The following is a 22485-nucleotide window of genomic DNA, read 5'->3' on the forward strand; positions in this document are numbered from 1 at the left end:
CTTTCGACTTTTTGGGGGGTTGTAAAGGTGCAGCCTCTTTGTTGCTGTCCTTTAGAACCTGGAAGGGACTTTCCACCAGATCAAGTGTGTAAACTGTGGTTCTGTGGTGGCCAGGCAGGAATTCAAGCACACACAAGAGTTGTATATGCTTAAATATTGATTTTGAAAATGACGTCAGCTCCCCTCCCCACCAACACATGCTCTGTATTTGCCCGACACAAGAGGCCACCTGCAGCACGATGCCCTCCCACCGGTGGCAGTGGTTTGCTTTGGAAGGTGACGTGCAGCAGCTCCCTAGACACGCCATCCTGAACTGCCTGGGCCCAGGAGGCAGGCGTCCGAGGGTAGCTGTGGCACATGTCTGCACTTGTACTGCTGCGTGTGGCGTGTGCGGGACCCAACGTCCTGCTTTCACTGCGAGGACAAAGTGGCTGCTGAGCCCAACTGGAATGTGTGCAGGCAGCTTCATTCATTCATTCATTCATTCTGTTTGTACACTGCCCCAGACTTCCGTCTCTGGGCGGTTTACAGCAACCTTGTTTATAGACCGCCTGACATATGCATCCCTAGCAAGGGTACATGGTTTTAAAAGGCAACCCCAACACAAAACAGGATAAAAACAGTTAACACAGTTTTGCGGAATAAGGCAACAATCAACACAGTGTCAAACAGCAGGTGTCCACTCAAGGGCCCCGAGCAGCCTGAACAGGACTTCTGCTGCTCAGGGGAGCTGTGTGTGTCAGGTCATGGCACAGGGCCGTGCCTACTGCATAAGAACGCAAGGACAGCCTTGCTGGATCTGGCCGAAAGCCTCTTTCCCCCAGTGGCCCACCAGATGCCTCTGGGAAGCCCACAACCAACCAGGAGATGCAGGCAGGCCCCCTCTCCTGCCGCTGCTCCCCCGGCCCCTGGCATTCGGAGGCATGCGACCTCTGAGCCTGGAGGGTAGCCTGTAGCCACCAGACTAGCAACCACCTAGAGTTGGAAGGAACCGGAGGCAGGTGTGGAGAGAGGCCTCTGCTGGGCAGCTGCTACCCATTGTTGTGGACAGGACTGGACTGGACTGATGTGCCACTGGCCTGACTTGGGAGAAGACCGCTTCCTGCTTAACGGGGCTGTCCCGCAGCCCCTGGGTGGGCTGGCTCCCTTCCTCTTCCCGCTGAGAGTCCGGGCCTCCGACTGCCGGCTCCCTTTGACCCCACCTTGCCCCGTTCTCCTTCTGCAGTGACAAGCCTGTGAAGAAAGTCGCCGCCCCTCCACCAGCACCTCCAGCCCCGAAAGCCGTCCCAGCCGCACCAGAGCCAGCCAAGCCAGGGGACAGCAGGGAGGCCAGACGGAAGGAGCGCCAGGCGAGGACGCCACCCCGGAGGTCAGTCCGACAGGGAAGCCAGCTGGAAGGCGTCCCCAGGAGGGCGGGTCCCAGCTGTGTCCTCTGGCACGTGCAGCTTTATTCAGCATCTGGGGAGGGGGGAGGAGGAGGAGACCTGGCCTTGTGGTAGCAAACACGACTGGACCCTTTGCTGATCAAGGTCTGCCTTGGTTTGTACTTGGATGGGAGGCTACGTGTGTCAGCACTGGAAGGTATTCCCTTTAGGGAGTAGGGCCATAGCTCAGTGGGAGAGCCCCTGCCTGCTTGCATGTGGAAGGGTCCCAGTCCCCTCCCTGGCAGCAGCATCTCCAAGAGAGGGCTGGGAGAGACTCCTGCCTGCAACCTGGGAGAAGCCGCTGCCAGTCTGGGGAGACACTGCTGAGCTCAGTGGACCAAGGGTCCAGCTCAGCAGAAGGCAGCTTCCTATGTTCCTCCCAAAACGTAGCATTTTGCTGCATGTCCCCAGAGTCCCCGCCACATAGGCACACAGGTCGTAATGCCCTCCAGCGCCTTCCTCCCGCCATTTGGGTACCTAGTGCACGTCTAGTTGCTGGGAGGCTCCCTGACTAATGGAGGGAATGCTCCATTTCAGTTCAGCGGAAGATCATTCTAAGAACTGGAGGCAAGCCTGACTTTGTATACGTGGTAGGAAGGCTCTTGTGCGCATGTTCGTATTCCTGGAGTGACATTCCCGTCGGGCAAGCACAGAAGTTCCCCTGAAATTCCTGGGCAGATGCCCGCCTGGCGTTTTGGTCCTGCCTCCTTGCCCTGCACAGGAGCGGCTAAACGGCTTCTCTGGGCTTCCCTTGCAGGCGGGCCATAAGCTGCAGCATGAGCGGCAGCGGCTCTAGCTACAGCGGCTCCAGCTCCCGTTCCAGGTCTCTGTCTCGGTCGCTCTCCCGGTCTCATTCCCGCTCCACCTCAGCCTCCGTCTCCCCGTCCCCGTCCGGCTCCAGAAAATCCAGGTGAGACTTCTGCTCAGTGGGGGCCATTCTGCTCAACCCAGGATCTGTTTGTTGGTAGCATCCCCTAAGACTAACGGATTGTTTCAGCAATTGGAGAGAGAGAGAGAGAAGTGCCGCAGGTCAGCAGCTGCTCCTTGGAAACTCTGGGAATTCCTGGGTCAGAGCAGAGATGTGTCCTAGGCTGCATCCTGTCCCTTGTCAGTATCTGGCCAGGTTTTCTCAGCCACACACATGCCCTGGGCCTGCTCGTCAGAAGTGTGCTCTGAAAGCAAAGCTCTTGACTCCATGGCAAAAAGGCTGCCCTTCGTTTTATCGAAACTTATGCCTCCTGTTTATACAGGCAGCCAGCACAATTTCTTATGCAACGCGGGGCATTCCTTAGCTTAATTTAGTTCTGAGAAGGAGCCTGGCTTGGCTTCAGGCTGTTGTCAAGAAGAAATCCAGGAAACAAACAAACCCAACGAAAGCAACCCTGCTAATACAATCAGCCTGCTTTGCCTAACATGCTTCTGAAACACTCTGTGCCATAACTTTGGTGACCTCATGGGAGTGCATCCCTTTCCCTCTGCTTCCTGCAAACTTTCCCTCCTTTTTCCAGATATTACTCCCACCCCCATGGTGGGGGGGGGGGGCGCGGTGGCGTTTCATTCAGCTTTGATTTCACTCAGAAACGCTGTACAGTGCAGTTGACCAGCATTTTGTTGCTGATGCTCATCTTCTCTGAGCATCCAGCATGATCGTAGACATTCTATGACATCACAGCGAGTCAGCCAGTGGGGGCAGGGGAGAGGCTTGTAGCCAGGCAGAAAAGAAAACTACCCAACCTTTTGGCCTGTTTGTAAAAATTAAAAAACGGGTGATTGCGGCTTTGCTTCAGCTGATCCTCCCAGGCCTAATGCTCCTTGCACTCCTTCCTCCCCCACGCCCATCAGGTCCCTGAGTGTGAGTAGTGTCTCATCCGTCTCTAGTGCCTCCTCCAGCAGCAGCTCCGTGCGCAGTGCTGACTCGGAAGACATGTACGCAGACCTGGCCAGCCCGGTTTCTTCAGCCAGCTCCCGATCCCCAACGCCAGCACAGCAGAAGAAGGAGAGAGGTACGCAGCTCTGCATTCACACGTGTGGCGCTCTGGTCTGCTCAGGTTTCTGAGGGTGGCTTGTACAGCTCCCCTGTGGCTGCTGCCAGGACCCAGCCTCCGTACCCTTTGGTGGAAGGGCATGCTTCATGCCTCCTTTTGAAGGCTGGTTTGGTAAGGTTTATGCTAACATGCAGCTAGACATGCTTTATGCAATGCCAAAAAAAAAAAAAATCAAAACCCAACATACACTGGAAACTTGAGGTTTTTGTGCAATTGGACCTATGGAGATTGATGAGGAAGTAGCTTGTTTGTTAAAAAATAAACAGAGGAGGAACAAAACAGACACCCCACCACCCCCCTCTCTCTCCCTACCTGCCTAATACACTAAGGTGATGCATGGCAAGCCCCGCCCACACAGTGCTTTACCAATCAGAGGTAACAGAACAGAAGCACTGTGGTGATTGGGCAGTAGGGATTCCATATGCATATAGGGAAGAGGAGTGGGGAGGGGGCGCATGAGAGTGGGTGACTGACACTGAGCAGTAAAGCAGGGGCTGTGGTGGGCTAGGGGGCACGGACAGCAACAAAGTCCCAGTGCACAGATGATCTGTGTGGGTGCAGCAAGGAAAGATGAGTGCTCTTCCTTTTCAAACTTGGTAATTCTGTATAAACTGTTTACCAGAGCCTTCCCTTTATTACGCTTCCCCGTTCTTTGCCATTTCCTTGCCTTTTGCCTGCCTTCCTCTGCCTCTCTTTTCCTCCCATCCATCCCTTGTTGTTCCCCCGGCTTCTGACTGTCTGTTTTTTGCTCGTGCCCATTTTCCCTTCCAGCGTTCTTTCTATTGGCACATTTCCGTCTGTGCAAACCTTTAGTTCTCTGAAGTCAGTGGAGATAAAAATGAATGTTCAGAATGGAAAAGCTGTTGGTCCTTCAGAAACATTCTTGGCGTTGGTGGCATTTAAGGATGTGATATTTAAATGACATGGTTTGCGTCTCCTGTGACTAACTTTGTTTGCAGTTATTAAGACCGTGGCCAGGAACTAACATAGCACCAAACCCCAGCTTCAGGTCCACCACCCCCGCTTTTGTGCACAAGGGGAGGAGACCAAAAGCTTCCTTTCCTGGTTCGGATCCTGGTTTAGTAACCTGGCTTATTAAGTAACTGTGGTTTGGGAAAACCTCAGTTTCCCCAGTTTGGATGAAATGGGAAACTATGGTGTGTCTGTGTGGGGGGGGTTTTAAAAACAAACTAGAAACAGAAGGCTGTGGAACTCGTTCTCAGCTGAGATCCGCACAGCTCCCTCTTTCCCAGCCTTTCAGAGGCCTTTTTTATTCAGGGTTCAGCCAATGAGTGGCCCCCTGCTCTCTCTTTAAATGGGAGCTGTGTGTGTTCTATTCTTAGGTTGCTTTTATTGAAATTTTATGACTGTTTCTATCCTGTTGTTAATCACCCTGGGGTCTTAGGATAAAGGGCAGTATAAAATAATAATAATAATTATTATTATTATTAGTAGTAGTAGTAGTAGTAGTAGTAGTATTAACAACAACAACAACAACAACAATAATTAATAATTAAGTGGCTTTCATGCTGACAGTCCTCTGGCCAGGCTTTCACTTTCACGCATTCTGGTTTTTAGCAGGAAAGCCCAAAAAGGAAGGCGGTGGCATCAAGGAGGAGAAGCGGAAACGGGAAGCGCCCGCACAGCCTCCCAGGTCGGCCAAGCCCGTGCCGGGGGGCAAATCCCAGCAGCCGCCCCCACCTCAGCAGATCCCACCTCTCCAGCCCCAGCCAGCGGGCTTCAGTGCCCACAAAGAAATCAAACTAACACTGTTGAACAAGGTGAGGTTTTGGAGAGGGGGTGGGACACAGGGCAGACGGGTCTTGATCCCCCGCCCCCCCGCCGCCTCCTGATCTGGGATCCGGATGGAGCTTGGCCACCTTCATCATGAAATCTACAGCCAGCGCCGTGTGTGTCTGTGTTGTTAGAGAGATAACTATAGAGATGGATGCCCACACACCCAGGGCCCTGCCTATGTATTTGGTTACAAGCAAGATGCCTGTAATTACCAGGGCAGGATAGGTGTGAGGGGAAGATTAACACTGTCTGGAATGCCTGCAGGGTGCGAAGGGTGTTTCTGCACACAGGACATGAGTGGCACCTCCCCTCATTTTTTTTGGGGGGGGGGGTGTCCCTGCTGGTGGAAGCCAGGCCAGCCAGTGCCAGTGGGGCTGGGCCGTTTCATCCTGATACAACACTCTCTCCCTCTCTCCCCTCCCTGCCCCCATGCAATGGTTTGCTCCCCCCTGCCTCCAAAGGAGTGAGTGACATCCGTTCACATCTAAGGGAGAAAATTCACGAGGACGTCATTCAGTTCTGTGAGGTGGACCTGTCCTGGGTGGCCCCTTTATTCCGTGCCAGTTCTTGTCCCCTTCTTTCAACTGTGTCCGAAAGTACATAGCAGCATAGGGGGCGGCCTTCTACCGAGTCAGGCCATCAGGCCATCCCGCTCAGGATCGCCTGCTCTGACTGGCAGCGGCTCTCTAAGGTTCCAGGCAGGAGTCTTCCCCAGCCCTACCTGGAGATGCTGCCAGGGGTTGAACCTGGGACCGTCTGCATGCCAAGCAGACGCTCTACCCACTGAGCTGCAGCCTTACAGCAGACAGGACTTCCATGTAGTCACCCTTCCCGCTTGCAAAGCAGGGCAGAGCCTGCTTAACAAAGGGGGCAATTCATGCTCACAACCGCAAGGCCCGCTCTCTGCAGGGGGCCGTACCAGAGGGGGACCCAATGCCAGGGCTGCTGAGCTTCCCTGTTTCTAGGACGGCAGAAGGTTGGTGGCAGATGAATGTCTCGATTTTGGTGAAGAGAGCGGGTCTTTTGGTCGCAAGCATGCCTTGTCCCCTTTCCTAAGTGGGGTCTGCCTTGGTTTGCATTTGGATTGGGTGACTGTGTGTGAGCACTGGAAGAGATTCCCCTCTGGGGACGGGGCTGCTCGGGGAAGCTGCCTGCTGCGTGCAGACGGTCCCAAGTCCCCTGTCAGCCTCTCCAAGGTAAGGCTGGGAGAGACTCCTGCCTGCAGCCCTGGAGAAGCCGCTGCCAGTCAGGGTAGACAATCCTGAGCTAGAGCGACCGAGGGCCTGACTTGGTAGACGGCTGCGCCTGATGAACTTCAGCCACTAGCTCTGGGGGAAGGGCCAGCTGAAAGGGGAAGCATTCAGGCCAAGCTGGCCTCGGACTGCAGCCTGCTTGGGCCATTGCCCGGGGCAGGCACTGACCTGACCTGTTGTGTGCGAGCGAGCAAGTGAGGCCTCTTCCCTCGGCTCCTGCCAGAGCCAGCCTGCAGCCGTGGTCTCCGGCCTTCTTCCTGAAAGGTCTCTGGCTGGGAGCCCCAAGGTGCAGGCTTCACACGAAGGAACTGCTGCGGCATGGCGCCCCCCAGGCAGGCCCTCCTGCCGCTGACAGCCCCTCCTTTGTTTTTAGGCAGCTGACAAAGGAAGCAGCAGGAAGAGGTACGAGCCCTCCGACAAAGACCGGCAGGCGTCTCCGCCAGCAAAACGGATCAACCTGTCTCCAGAGAGAGGTGAGGAGGCACCCTGTGAGGCAAGGCCTCTCCTGCCCTTTCGCCTGCCGTTGCGCTCCATTCTCCCACCTTCTGCGATGCCACCAGGCTGGGTTAGCATGTGGCACCGGCTGGCTTTTTCTTCTTTCTTTTTTAAAAAAAGGGATCTGTTTTGGACTTGGTGCGTTTGCCTTCCTCACTCGGAGCTCAGCCCTCGGGGCCTGCTCCGTTGTTCTGCCGATGAGCCAGGCAGCTGTGGGACTTGGCACTCCATTCAAGGCCCCCAGAGCCACCGTGGGATCTGTACACGTCCATTTGGCTGCAGAAGCGATCTTGCAAACGTGGGGATATTGGAGAGAGGCTGGGCATGTGCTGGGATGCTCAGCTCCATGCCACACTCAGTACGGCGAGCCGAAATGGAGCCCTCGATGCCCCTTTTCCCTCCGTGCCTAGAACTTTGCTTCTCTCAGTGCAGAAATCCTGTGAGATGCCGCTTGCCACTTTTCGGGAGTGACACTCTGTGAAGTGTCAGTCAGTAACTAAAACCGGTAGGCTTGGCCGAAGCCCAGCAGTGGCAAAACACAGCAGAACGGGTCGTTTCCGTAGTGGCTGAGAGGTCTCCCCTCTCCCTGGCCTCGTGGCCCTGAGAGTTCTAAGACATGCTGGGAAAGAGGGATCAGTGGAAACCTGGGCCTAGCCTCAGAAAGCTATCCCAGTTTGTGAAAGATATCTGATATCTGATCTCTCTGACATAACCAGAAGGCTATCCAGTGCCTCCTCGAAGAGGGCATTCCAGTTATGCCACCAGGCTAGGGAGAGGGAAGACGCCACCCACATAACTGCCGCGGGTGGGGGACCTGGTCCTGCCTGCTCTTAACACCCCAGCCGCTTCCTGCCTTTGTCCAGGCTCTGGTCTGATTCAGCGGCATGTGTGGCGAAAGCCAGACACCGACACCCCCGGCTTTCCTCCAGATCTGTTGCCAGCCCAGCGTGGCTGCCTCACTGAGAGCTGCCGTTCTCTCCGGCTGGTACACTCATCACCCCAGCTGACTGGGCTGCTGTTCCTGAAAGGCAGGCAAGCAGCACTTCAGCCTGGATTCCTTTAGCGTTCACTGTTGCTCGTGAAATCAAAAGCGCCGGCCGCGGTGCCAGGCTTTGCCAGCTGTCCCTGGGACATGCCTGGCATTGCTCAACTGCTGCCAAGACAACGGCAGCATCAGTAACTGTGCCACATTCCTTGTGCTGATCTCACCACTGGAAAAATGCAGCGTGGGATTCTCTTTAGCTGGTGCATCGGCTGGAAAGTCCCCAGTTTGAATCTTGCCCCTACCATGAACTCCTCAGGTGGCCAGGCATCTGTTTCCTCTTCGTTTCAGCCCCTCCCTGCAAGATGGAGATCAGAGGCAGGCAGAAGGGAGGTCAGCATGTGTTAGTCGATTTTCTCCCTGATTTTGCAGGAGATCAGCCAGCAGTTTCAGGCTCCACCAATCACAGCCGTTTGGAACAGCCTTTCCCATCCCCCCCCCCCAATCTTCTTAATTAGGTTACTGAAAGCAAAGCAGGTGTATGATGAGTAATGGAATTAAATGGCAAATGTAACAGGAGGAAAACCTGGAGTGGATTTTTGTGTGACAAGCCTGTGAGCTCCAGTCCAGTACGAAAAACAAATTCTGGGGCAGAAGTATGTGCTCAGAGGCACCCTGTTCCCTGCTTCTAAATGTGACTCAGCCACTCTGGGCCACTGTTTTTGCACCTGGCTCTGATTGGAGATCCTTGGGGTTCTTCGTTAAGAAACAAACAAACCCAAGTGGATCCGACAAGACTGACATCTGCCCACCCTGTAGATAACCTGCCTTGCAGGGTTGTTGTGAGGTTTACTCAGGTAATGTATCTTGAAGTGTTTTGAACGGTAAAATGCTTTGTTAATAATTTGTTGCCCTCCATTTTTAAAATTTGACTTGTCTTTGTTTTAACAAGATACAGAAAACATGCCAATAGATAGCTCTAAACACCCTTGTTGAAAAATTTGGGAATGCATCATCAAGCTTGCCCTAGGGCAGAAGTTTTGTCCAATTAGTAGATTCATGGATCTCCATCAGTGCTTTCCCCCGTTAGAGATGAGTCTCCTGACCCTCCGCTGGTATCCTGCCTGCTTGAAAACTGTAACATGTCCGCTTTCAGTCCGTGCAATTGAACTGCATTGACCTGTTTGATTTAAAGAACTTCTACCCCGCCTTTCGGTCAGTGATTCTCAACATGGCTAGCAAGAGTCTTAAGAATATGTGCATGTGACTTTTTCCTTCTGTCCCAGGTACTCGTGATAGGAAACTCACTGGAAGGCTCTCCTCCCCCAAACAGGACCGCCAACGAGGCCCCAATCCGAAGCCCTCCCCTGCTCAAGCCGACAAGTGAGTGCTGCTGCTGAGAGGTTTTCCCTGGCTGCTTCATTAGGCAGTCCCTGCCTGTTCTTCCTGCAGGCACTTGGACGGCTGCTGCGTCCCAGAGAGAGGCAAGGGCCCACACGCCCAGGCAGTTATCCTAGGGATCTCACTTGGCAGGGAATCTCTTGGCACTGCCTTGCAGAGAACAGTGTCATCTTTGCTTGTTTGCAGGATGGCCGGGTATCTTTACCTTCACCTCTGCTTGCCAGTCATGGTGTTACACCTCACCCTTCCAGTGCAGGACTTTGGGTGCAGTGTCTGTCTCTCTTTGGAGAGGAGAGCTGGTCTTATGGTTGCAAGCATGACTTGTCCCCTAGCTAAGCAGGGCCCACCCTGGTTGCATATGAAAGGGAGACTAGAAGTGTGAGCACTGGAAGAGATTCCCCTCAGTGGAGTAAACTGTGCTCCAGAAGTTTGGTGGGGGGTTTTTTGTGTTTGTTTTTTTAAGGGGGTCATCTTAAATTCAGACTAATCCTCTATTCAGGGAAATACAGTACTACTATTTATATATTGCTCAGAATCAATTTTTGCTATTACATTAATGTTCAACTTTGTGAAAAAGGATGGCCAAGTTCCACATCGCAGCTTGGATGCTTTTTTGTGCTGCCTGGAACTGGGTGTGAGGGAAGGGATAGGGAAATCCAGTACGTTTGATTAGGAGGAGGAATTCTTAAGATTTACTTGGAGGGCTTATGCTGCATTTCAGAAATGGAAAGGGAAGAGATGTCAGCCTACTTGGGATGGAAACTGCTCTGAAAGCTTGGTTTCTGCCATTGCATTGTGGCCAAGATGTTCTTATTCCCTGGACCAAAACAATGAATAGGCTTGCTCATGTGATCATCAAAGGGATAGTTAGTTTAATTTATTATGGTCATAGGCCAGCAGAAAAATACACACACACACTTCTACATTCAAAAACTACAAAGCCGTCATGCATAATCATTAACATAATCACCAAATGAAGGAGACAGTGCTCTGCCATTTATATTATGTCATTTTCCGTTAAATGTCATTTTCCTGGGCTGTGGAATATGCTCCCTATAAACATTTGTGGTTTAACATCTTTACCATCCTTCAAACGAGCCCTTAAGACACTCTTTCTTTTTTTAGCCTAGCTTTTAGTAATCTTTGAATGTTTTAAATCGTTTTGAATTGCTGTTTTAATGATTTGTTTTATTTTGTCTTTATTGTGTTTGTTTTTGTGAACCGCCAAGAGCCTTTGGAGTTAGGCGGTATATAAATTAAATAGATGATGATGATGATGTTGTTGATGTTGATAAATGGCCCGGCTTCAAGAGCTGTCCCTGCTCCTGGTTTTCAATCATGTGTGAGTTAAAAGCAAGATCAGAGTAGGAGAAAGGGATCGTGTGGGAGGCAGGTGCAGACTCCAGCGTCATCGTCCTCTCCAGCACTTCTACCCAGCACATTACCAAAGCAGGAGGGAACGCCTCTTCCTGCCTCTCACACAGTCACTTTCTCCTCCTCTGACCGAGCTTTTAGCTCACATGACCAGAAATCCAGACCATGACCAGCACTTGAAGGTGAGGAGGATGCTTGTCTTTACCCATTTACCAGCCATGTGAACAAGCCTACAATGGGTTTTTTAAAATAGTAAGCTGTGGCTTCAGTGGGAGCCTCCCTCCAGCCTCTGCTCATCTGGACCAACTCTGGCCCGGCCGTGCCTCTCCCTCTTGCCACCCTCCTGCTTCTCACGGCGGTGTGCTTTTCCTCCCACAGGAAGCGCCCATTGTCTCCCCAGCCCAAGGGTTCCAGCAAGGTCACGAGCATCCCGGGCAAAGTGGCCGAACCGGCCCCCGCAGCTGCTGCCACGAAATCGGGCAAGTCCAGCACATTGTCACGGCGGGAGGAGCTCCTGAAGCAGCTGAAGGCCGTGGAAGACGCCATTGCCCGCAAACGGGCCAAGATTCCTGGGAAAGTATAGTCTCTCGTGGCCCGGATTAGAGACTGCTCTGTGTTTTTATAAATAGTGTACAAGCGGCCACTTCGGATTTTGCAGTTCGGTTTTATTTTGGCTGTGGTCCTTTTTAAAAAATTAAAAAAAAAATTGGAAAGAGAAGAGAAATGTTGTCAGCCGAATGCCTGCCCACCCGCCCAGATCCAAGACGGCCCCCCTCTGGCTTCCTCTCCAGCCCACGTGTTGCTGGCACCGTGCCGCTGAGGCAGCCGTGCCCCCTGTGATGTTTTCCATGCCTATCTGGTACAGCGGACTCCACATGGCAGCCCTGCCAGATGCCTTCTCTCTGCTAGCTCCGAGTTGTCTTTCCCCTAGTTAGTCCTGCTGTGTGTTGAGTGTCTTCAGCAATGCAGTTCTACATCCTGTGTCAGGAGAGAGTCAGAAAGCCTGATGCCACCCACCAGAAATGTCTCCTCTGTCGTCTCTCCTCTGCCCTCCCCTCCCCCCCGCCGCCCCAACTCGTCCCCACCAGGAACGAAACCAATCACTTAGCTATCCTTGATGGAAGTCTGGTTGGAAGATCCCACGTGTCTTTTATTTTAAGCAGAAGATTGTTTTAGTTGATTTTGGGGAGCGGGGGTTGAAAAGAAGCAAAAAAAATACTGTCAGGATGTGTGTCTGATAAGGATTTTTTTTTTTTTTGGAGGAGTTATGCTGAAAATAAAGTATTTTGATAAACAGTTCCTCTTCTTTGACCTGTTTCTGTCCCAACCCCTCCTCCCACCTTCTAGTATTTTGAGCTCTCACGGAATTGGGGCTGGAGGAATCTTTGTGCTTTCGATTATTTGCTGGCTGCAAGTCGGAGCTTCCCTGCTAGCTTGCTTTTGTTTCGGTTTATTCATTGGGCCGGGCAGGGGGGGCATAGCCCCTCCTGCCTTTACTGACAAGCTGCCTCTGCTGGGTGTGCACTTTACCTGCAAGAGACTCAAGAAATGTATGTTTTTTGTTTGTTTGTTGTTTTAAATCCCAGGTGCCAGGGAGCCATGGCACCAAGAAACATAACCATGGGACCTAACTCAGATATTCAGAGGCAGAGTTAATTAATACAAGCTTTATTTGTCCCAGGCAACCCAGTTCTTATTTGTAAAGGGGGCAAAGAGAAGCCCATTCAATCTCCCTTTCACAGTTTGTCACTAAGCTTGGTAATTCTGTCAAACAGTCAGGCCAGGGGTCCTCGCCACTGGCCAGTGGATTTTAGATGCCTGACTGTAGTGCTGTAATGTGGGCTATATGCTTAAATTCTGGTGCACATCACATGGTCAGTTCCCATAATGAATCAACGCTTTATTAATCAAACAGGGCAGTTCCAATGTTGCAGGTAAATTTTTGCAGATGACTGTCCCTTGTAGCACAGGCATGATGTAGCATTCTCAGTTCTTTGGGCGTGCTCAGATCAATGTTAACAGTTATCAGTGTCTTCATGGATAATTGAATAATCAATTGATAATTCTGACCCAAGAAGCAAAATAGTAGGTAATGACAGTTGTGACCCGCCCAGACTTTTCCAGTTTTAAAAAAGTAAATATAATAATCATCCTAATGAACCCATGTGTGCTTACCACATAAGACAACATCTTTTCGACTGACTGTCCAGATGATGTCATGGCTTCCAAGGTTTTAAGTAAATGAATTAAATATAAATTGAGTTGCCTTTCAAACACATGCTACAGAGAGGAAGTATATTTCTGTACATGCATTCAGCATCACATGTAAATGGCCATACCTGTGTACAGAGCTGTATCTGGGTAAACTGTGCACGCTTCAGATGCATATTGAACATAAGATGTGAATGGGTCTCTGGTGAAAAGCAAAACTTTCTTGGCATGCCCTTGCTCTCACTCCTATGAAAATAATATCACACATGCCCCACACGTGCAGCCTTTCATGCATGCTTTTCCCTGGCTCAGAACTGTTAAAAAAACAAAACAAAAACCCATATACACCTCCCACAGTCACCTCATATATTCATACAGATGCAGCATCAACAGTGAAGAGCAAGCTGTCACCCAGCTGGCCCAGGGACATTTCTACCCCCTTGTTCAAATTATAACTATGCCCCCCCCATGCCCTGGCTCAAGAGACCTCAGCATCCCACAGGGCCTGAAGCTACAAGGCCATTGTGAGAGGGGTTTTCTGCAAAGGGGGGTGGGGTGTCTCCCAAGTAGGCAGAAGTAAAGTAAATTGTGCCAGGAGTCGGTGTCGACGTCGACTCCTGGCGCCCACAGAGCCCTGTGGTTGTCTTTGGTAGAATACAGGAGGGGTTGACCATTGCCACCTCCCGCGCAGTGTGAAATGATGCCTTTCAGCACCTTCCTATATCGCTGCTGCCCAGTATAGGCATTTTGCAAAATCCAGGAAACTGACCAGTGGGGATTCAAACCGGCAACCTCTGGCTTGCTAGTCAAGTCAATTCCCCTCTGTGCCATTAGGTGGCTTCAAGTAGATGGAAACCACCACCTTATTTTTGGGTCCTCCCATTTTGCTCCCATTTGGGATCAGTGCACATGACCACTTGAATTTGTTATTACGAATTACTGAATATCCTCAAAATTGTGATCAAATGAATGGGAGGGTTTCCTTGCCACCTTCCCCCCCCCCTTTCCTGGCAGGGCTGTGGGTGCCATGCGCATAGCAGATGCATGGCAGGCTAGATAGAGGTGGGAAGAGCTGTGCCTGGGCATCGTTTTTTCTGCCTGTTGCCCGCAGCTGCGGGAGGCTCAGAGGCCATTTCCCCCCAGAGCCGATCTTGGAACAGATCTCGCCTTGCCCTTATCTGCTCTGATTCACAGCAACTCTCCATGGGTGGGGGGGGAGTACTCAGGAAAAGATAAGAAGGGGTCTTTCCTCTTACCTGGGACCTGGGGATGGTGGTTTCTCCTGCACCACGAGGCCCCTCCCCTTCCTTGCTTCCTCTTCCAGACCAGGGAAGATTTTGCAGCACGGTGGACTTTTCAAAAAGTCACTGGCTCCCCACTGCCTGTTATTTCCACTTGACCTTTTGGCCCACCTGCCAGCAAAAATACCTAGCAAAAAGTCAACACCTGTGTGACTCAAAACATATCAGAGTGGGTTTTCAGAGATGGGAGAGAAAGAGAAGGGAAGGAGAGCAGAAGCCAGCAGAAAGCCAGTCTTGGAGGCTTCGTATGGGAAAAACCTCCGACCATTTATTGTGCAATCAGAAACATTGCCACAAAGCCCCTTTTCACAACTGGCACTTCAGCTCTGTGGGGTGTGTGTGTGTGTGTTTTGCATTTCCCATCTTTGTAATTGAATGAGAACGCCGCCTGTACAATTTCTGCTCCGAATCCCACCTTGCTTGATTGTTCATTAGTATCAATACTTCTATCATATCACCTTTCTACTTTCACAAAAATGCCCAAGAAGCCTTACTTCCATTTAAAAAGACAAAAAGAAACAATAAAATGAGAAGCGGCAGCAGATACACACTCACCAAAACAAGCCAGAACCAACAGTAAGATTTAGACCTCAGGCAGGCCAAGTGCCCACCAGAATGTCAAGGTCTTAGAACCTCAACAAAAGGTAATGTGGGAGGATGCCAGATGGGTCTCCTTGTGTAGGGAGTTCCACAGGTCAGGTGCACTATGGAAAATATCCCATCCACTCATGTGTTCCTGTCCTTCAGCCATCCAGATCCTAAGCTGCCAACAACATACTGCAAGAGACAGTCGAAGAAGGCCATGTCCTGGGTGAAACTGCCCTGTTTGGAAGATCCCATTGAGGGGTCATCTGCTCTGACTTCCTTGAGAAGACCTCTAGAGCAAACCAGGGCCTCTAATGAAGATGTTAACATCAGTTGGCAGAACACTCACGAGAGCAGGCAGCTCTTCAGGGATCCGGATCCAAAGGAGATGAACACTCTGCTCTCGCCCATACGCATGTTGAATGTGAGATGGGAATGGGTGGGGAAACAGAGGCCCCCCGCTAACTGAGCAAAGAGGCGCCTTTTTAAAGAGGTGATTCTCTTCCATTTAGCAGCGGGGAGAGCAGCTGGCCCTCTCCATCCCCAGCACAGCATCCCTCCAGGGGCTGTTGCTGGGATCTGTCTTCTGTTGCTCTTGTGAGCCCTTTGGGGACGGGGAGTCATTTGATGTCTTTATATCTATGTAAACCGCTTTGGGAACGTTTGTTGGAAAGCGGTATATAGATATTTGTCGTATCCATAAGAGGCAGGCGCGGTAGCTCAGTGGGGGAGCCTCTGCTTTGCATGCAGAAGGTTCAGGTTCACTCCTGGCAATTTATTTTATTAATTAACCCTGGCAGAGAAGTGCCAGCATTTGCGCACAAACACAGACCTCTGAAGAGCTTTGGCTGGGAGTCCATTATTTTATCTGAATTGTTCACAAACATATGAAAATGCTTGGGATGCAACCTTTAAATTTATGTATTGGTTAGATCCTCCCCTTAAACAACGTTTTAATCAAACAAAATGCATTCTTGATTAATTCAGGCAACATATTTTAAATATATATTAAAGACTGCTGGCTCAGTTTTCAAAGAAGCCTTCCCACTTGCCTTGGACCCAGGAGAGAATGCCTCTTCTCTGAACAGGTTCAACCTCTTCACTAGGCTGACCTAGGCGATCGCCTAGGGCACCAGTCTTGGCGGGGGGTGGGGGGTACATACATATAAGTGCCAGAATATAGCACTGCCCATTATTTGCCCTCTCCCATGCAAGGGTTGCATTGCACCCTTGAAGTACTACATGGTGGTGTAAGAATGTAAGATGTCATCCTGCCCATTCTGCACCCCGAAACACACCGTCTTCTTGGCTCATTGCATTTCAGCCCCCAATAAACAGCTAGCCTCATGATGTCAGCTGTTCTAAGAGCAGGACAGAAGCACAAAGGACATAAAGCAAAGACCTCAACCCAAGGCCAATATGGTGCTGGAATGCTTTCCCAATCTTCTTCTGCCTTAACCAATTTTGTTATCTTATTAATAGGCAGTCAGTCCCCACCAGTGATCATTTACATTCTCAGCGTATGAATAAGTGGCATGATCTGGTTCTAATTTATTCTTGCATAGCTTACAAGTCATCAAGAAAACTCAGCAATTATTATATAATTATTAGCTTTTACACAAAGAGGTATCACTTGCTCTTCTCCACATTGACTCAGGGGTTGCCTATGACAACAATGGCATCAGCATGTTTAAGAATCCTGAGCAACAAGCCATTGCACAGCTGAAGTCCAATTTTAAATAAAACCAGACTTACAGTGCAGTCCAAATTGTGCATCCTCACAAGTAAGTCTCTGGCTGGTCTCTGGGTCATCTCAGAGAGACCATCTTACTCCTGTGTGGAAGGAACTACACTGGCTGCTGATACGTTTCTGGGCAAAATACAAGGTGCTGGTTGTTATTACCTATAAAGCCCTAACAGCTTAGCCTCTGGGTATTTAGGATAACATCTTCTTCACCATGAGACCCACCACCTGTTAAGATCATCTGGAGAGGTTCATCTGCGGTTACCACCAACACGTTTGGTGGCTACTCGGGAACGGGGCCTTCTCCGTTGCGGCCCCTGGACTTTGGAATACACTCCCTGTAGAAATAAGAGCCTCCCCATCTCTGGCAACTTTTAAAAAGGCAATGAAGACGCATTTCTTCACCCAGGCTTTTAATTAGATGTATAGTTTTAATATTTTTAATATTGGGTTTTACGTGTTTTCAATGTTTTAAATTATTCTAATTGTTAATTGATTTGATGTTTTAAATTATTTTCATTGTAAACTGCCCAGGGCGATAGATAGATAGATTAGATTAGATTAGATTAGATTAGATTAGATTAGATTAGATTAAAAAAATAAGTCCTAAGTGTTGGGTGAGGCTTACTCCCAAGTAAGCAAGCATGCATACAAATTTATTCTTAAGCATGCACAACTCAGTACTTTGGGCCACTGATGTTAAAGAAATCAGTAGTTTCTTTGGGGGGGGACTCTGTGTGCACACACACACACATGTATAATTTTGTTATCTATGGTCTGCCAAGAAATCCAGAACTTTTTAGTTAATTACAGTCTGGCAGTTCAGTGAATGGGCATGCTGGAACTTTGAAGGAAGTGACTTTTTCGGGATTGCGAAAGAAGAGCGACAGTATCCCTTGTTTCCACATCCAAATTGGCTTCATGGGATCAGAGCATCAACCAGAAGCGGCTGAAACACAGTGGAACTGAAGCATGAATCATGAAGTCCCTGGATCAGAGATCACTCATGATTCAGTCATGGTTTCACAAGCAGCCTGCTCCCTGCTCCTTGATCTACACATCTGTAGCACATGGGGATAACAACCAAGTGACAGAAAGGTGGTTGCGCTGAGGCCACCTCTGTTTCTGACACTTCTGCCCAAGGAGGTGTAAAAGAATTTTTTTTTAAATTCCATATTTCTGCTAGGAGAAAAGTAAGCATTTGGTCAACACCTGTAATAAATATTTGACTGAGCGTTGCGCTGTGGCTTGTTCCCTGCATCATGGTGCATTGTCTTAGGTTTAAAGCAAGATTTAAGAGCACATTGCAAGACACACAGGAAGTGTTTGTTTTAAACCTGAACCTCCATATTCAGCACCAGTCTACCTCTGAACACCGGAGATGAGCGTTGATTGGTAGAACAACAGGAAAAGTTTGTTAAGTGGTCTGCTGAGACCCTAAGCAATTTTAAGTGGTCGAGGGGGGGGGTGTTCGAGAAACTTTGCATTCACCTTTTCAAAGCATATATTTTGTTGTGGAATGACAACCACCCTATATGAGAGGTTGGTATTATTATCACCATATTGTGAATAGGGCCATAGCTCAGCAGAATTGCTTTTGCTTTGCATGCAGAAGGTCCCAGGTTCAATCCCTGGCAGCATCTCCACGTACGGCTGGGAAAGACCCCTGTCTGAACCCTTGGCGTGTGCTGCTGTTTCCAAGGCCGCCTATAGAGAGCTTGCAGCAGTGGCAACGTGTGAATCAAAGACATCTCTTATGCGCTCCATTCGGCGCATGAAGCCACAGTGGTCTAATAAGCCATCCCCAGAAAGGAAGGAAAGAAGAAGCCGTGAAGACTGCCCGTTTTTCTGCCGCCTCCTCCCTCTGGACTGAATTGGAACGGACTTGGGAGTTGTGATGCAATGGTCATGGGGTGGTGACTTCCCCTCCTGTGGGCAGGTAGCGCATGTGATGCGCTTGGCAAATGAATGACACACCGAGAGGCATGACCAGGCAGAGCCGCCACTCTGCGCAGCCCGCTTACGATGATCCCGTGACCTGGAAAAGGTCAACCCTGCGCTGATGAGTCCTGACACTTCACCTAATTTCCACATCACGGCAGGCAGCAGAGCCTAATTAACTCTTTGAGCGGCAGTAGTTCCTGGGTGGCGTGGCCTCTCACCCAGGGAGAGGAGGAAGCCGGCTTGCCGTTACGGCCGAGTCGTCAGCCGTGGGGTTGGTTGTGTTGCATTTATTGACGGCAGCCGCGTCTTGCCCTTCCTCCCCACGGTAATCCTCCCAACAACCCTGCAAGGTGGGGACACAGGAAACTTCCTTATACAGACCTTTGGTCTTTCTAGCTCAGCCCTGTCTACACACCATCTCCGACTATTGGTGTGGCTGGGGATGATGGGGGTTGTAGTCCAGAAACAGCTGGAGGGCCGGAGTTGTGCCACTCTGGTCTGCACAGACTGGCAGCGGCTCTCCAGGGTTCCAAGCAGGTGTCTTTCCCAGGCCTGCCCAAAGATGCTGCCAGGGACGGAACCTGGGACCTTCCTCATGCAAAGCCGATGCTCCACCACTGACTCCATCCCACTGGCCCAGAGTTCCACAGCTGAGCAGCGGCCAAGTCAAGGCACATGGTCCCTTCAAAACACACCTCTCCCTACAGCGGAGCTGCTCCTGCAGTCCCAGAATTGAACCAGGATTCTCATCACATTAAAGCGGAAGTAAATGGGATTTCCTCCCAATTAGCCGGCTTTGATCCCATCTCTTAATGCCTTGCTTGAGTATTTGGCAGCGATCCTGGCACCTTCCTGGCAAGAAGTAAGTCTTTTGCAGTAGCAGCCTTAGATCAGTTCCAAGAGCAAAGTTGGATGCCCGTTCTGGGGAAGAGCTGGGCTCAGCCAAACTCCTGGAGACAGCGGGGGGCAGGGGGGCAGGGTCAGCCCGCCCTTCTTACCATGGCCGGAGATGCCAGCAGCAACATTCTGGTGGGTGGGCTAAGCTCTTCCAAGAGCCACCAGGAGAGAAGGGTGCTGATTGCCGGAGGACTGGCAAGCCAAGTCAGAGCACTGCTGTGGCTCATTCCTCATTAGTGGAAGGCTCGTCTCAGCTGAACCGGGGAACAGCTGCAATAAACAGCCTTATGTCTGAGGAGGTCCTGGAAACTCAAAGGACATGAGCCAGCGAGGGTGGGAGGTGGACACCATCCAGGGGGACGGATTATCATGCTGATCTTTGACAAGGGCTGTGCTCCTAGAGAGGGAAAGGAAGTGATTGCATTGCCAACTTTTCAGCTTTCAGAGCGTTCTCAGACTTTTATGGTCTTGACCATCGGGCCTGCAGGGACCAAATAAATGTGCAAGGGTGTTTTATTATCTATCTATCTATCTGATTTTATATACCGCCTGACTCCAAAGGCTCTAGGCAGTTCACAAAAATAAAAACCATGAAAACAAAACAAGACAAACTGTTAAGACAACAGCAGCAAATATTTATATACCGCTTTTCAACAAAGGTTTCCAAAGTGGTTTACACAGAGACATAACAAATAAATAAGATGGCTCCCTGTCCCCAAAGGGCTCACAGTCTTAAAAAAAGAAACATAAGATAGACACCAGCAAAAGTCACTGGAGGGATGCTGTGCTGGGGACGGAGAGGGCCAGTTACTCTCCCCCTGCTAAAGAGAGAATTGCCACATTAAAAGGGTGCCTCTTTGCCCAGTTAGCAGAGGTTTAAACAATTTAAAACTTTCAAAGATGACTAAAAGAACCGGCGTGGTGTAGTGGTTAGAATGCTGGACTAGGACCGGGGAGAGCCGAGTTCAAATCCCCATTCAGCCATGAGACTTGCTGGGCGACTAATGTGCGGTGGGGATCACGCCAAAGAAGGTGCTCTCCCAGGGAACCCGGTCCTAAGCTTTAAAGCTTCTAAAAGGTGTACAACCACAACAACTGCTATCAGAGGAATGGAAATGAAAACTGGCAGGACTGTCCTCCCAAAGACTACTCCATGGAGAGAGGAGGGCAGCCACTTCTTCCTTGCCCAGAGCCTCTGCCCAGCTCTTTCCTCTGTGCAAAAAGGTCTGCTGCAGTTTCACCCTTCCTGATAGTTTGAGGGGAGGGATAATGAAGGGGTCACGTCACAGAGAGAGTTGTACATGCAACAAGGCGATCACCTATGTTTTTTCTCACTGGGGTGGTGGAAGGTGCTGTGAGCTGCATGAGTCCCCGGAGAGGGCCCTGGCCGATGGGCTTCTGTTGCTGGCGCCTGCCCTGGTCTGCAGGGACAGTTAGTTCCACACATGCCAGGGATCACTTGTTGCTTTCCCAGGCATGTGTGAACTCCCCACCCTGAAGCCAGGCATCATCTGGGATGGCAGAGCACCTTTGAGTTGGGGCCACAGCTCAGTAGAGATCTATTTTAGCTCAGTCTTTTTACAGGTTTCATTTCACATGTTTGAAAATGGTTTCTAAAACCCACTGGCTCTTTCCAGTCTTGGGCTAATGAAAGCCACTGATAAATATGAAGTCAAGATCAAATCGGTGACAGTGGCAGCTTCCTGCCATGGGGCAGGAGGGAGGGTTGTCCACCTGCTATAAGGGCTGCCGTGAAAAAGCAAAAGGGTTAAAACACACACACACACACACCCCTACCTTTCCCTGTGGTCCCAATCCTGATCAGATCTCTCTCTCTCTCTCTCTCTCTCTCTCTCTCTCTCTCTCACACACACACACACACACACACACACACACTTACTTACTTGCAAGGCTGCTGTTCACAGTTAAAACGCAGACATACCAGGGTTTCTGACATGACCTTTGGCCCACAGTTAATACAGGGAAGAAAGGAAGGATGAGATCATCACCAGCACTCCTGTATTCTCTCCTCCAAGAGTTTCCATTTGGCTGCTTAAAAGGAGAATGGATCAATTGCCTTTCCTTCTGCAACAATACCAGGGTCATTCAATATAAAATTCTGAAGGCAATGGGTCGCTGCCATTTACTGAGTCAGACCACTGGTCCATCTAGCTCTGTATTGTCTACTCTGACTGGCAGTGGCTCTCCACCGCTGCAGGCAGGAGTCTTTCCCAGGTCTACCATCTCCTGTATGCTAAGCAGATGCTCTGCCACGGAGGTATGGCCCCATTCCCAAAATAAGCCCTGCCCCATATAAGGCTCAGACTTATGGCTTTAGGGTTTTGAGACTGACACACTAACTATTGCACCAAGGTAGTGCTCCAAAGGAGAGGAAATATAAAGCAAGTAAAAATAGATTCCATGTTGGCCCAAATTAATTTGACTGCAAAATATGCAAGCTTTGGAGCTGACAGAATGCTTCGTTTGAAGAAATGAAAAGCCAGCCAAAACTCAGGGGTTGCAAGAGCTGATATAACCATTGCTTGTTCTCCATCTCCGTGACATTCTCTTGCAGTTCCACTCCATGTGATGAAGAGTTCTATGAAACTCCGTAGCTTGCATAGCTCCAGACTAAGCCCAGTTAACCTAATGAGAGAGTGTTAATTCTAATTCTAATGTAGAATGTAAATATATATATAATTAGCTATAGAGCTAAACAGTTCAGAGTCTTCCCTTTGGAGGATTTTCATTTTGGAGAGCCATAAAGACCCAGCTCTTCAGCTTGGCTTTTGATAATATCTAAGTGGCTTTAATGGTTTCCAAATGAGGTTTATGTTAATAGTTTAAATTATTTTTTTAAATTATTATTATTGTGAACCACCAGAAGCTATTTTTGGATGGGTGGTGTATGGATGGATGGGCGAATGATTTACTTCTGGGGTGTCACTTCCATCAAAGGGGCTCACATTTTTCTCAGCATGAAAAGACGAAGAGAACTGCTCCACTATCCCCAGCCTCTGTGTATACAAGAT

General features: G+C 50.0%; 1 protein-coding gene across 5 annotated transcripts in view; it reads left to right on the plus strand.

Annotated features, from left to right (window-relative positions):
* Positions 1–12070, plus strand: part of ZC3H18 (zinc finger CCCH-type containing 18) — a 49545-nt gene extending 37475 nt beyond the window's left edge. For 3 of the 5 annotated variants that reach the window (XM_053271225.1, XM_053271223.1, XM_053271224.1), the window contains exons 13-19: positions 1226–1369; positions 2182–2334; positions 3267–3427; positions 5048–5250; positions 6893–6992; positions 9283–9379; positions 11150–12070. In XM_053271225.1, the coding sequence (XP_053127200.1) occupies positions 1226–1369; positions 2182–2334; positions 3267–3427; positions 5048–5250; positions 6893–6992; positions 9283–9379; positions 11150–11354 (1063 nt within the window). In that variant the 3' untranslated portion in view covers positions 11355–12070. The remainder of the gene's footprint in view (positions 1–1225; positions 1370–2181; positions 2335–3266; positions 3428–5047; positions 5251–6892; positions 6993–9282; positions 9380–11149) is intronic. The other 2 variants (XM_053271222.1, XM_053271226.1) reach the window with 2 other exon arrangements.
* Positions 12071–22485: the final 10415 nt, after the last annotated feature.

The sequence above is a fragment of the Hemicordylus capensis genome, chromosome 9 (genome assembly GCF_027244095.1).
Source record: "Hemicordylus capensis ecotype Gifberg chromosome 9, rHemCap1.1.pri, whole genome shotgun sequence".
Classification (NCBI taxonomy): domain Eukaryota; kingdom Metazoa; phylum Chordata; class Lepidosauria; order Squamata; family Cordylidae; genus Hemicordylus; species Hemicordylus capensis.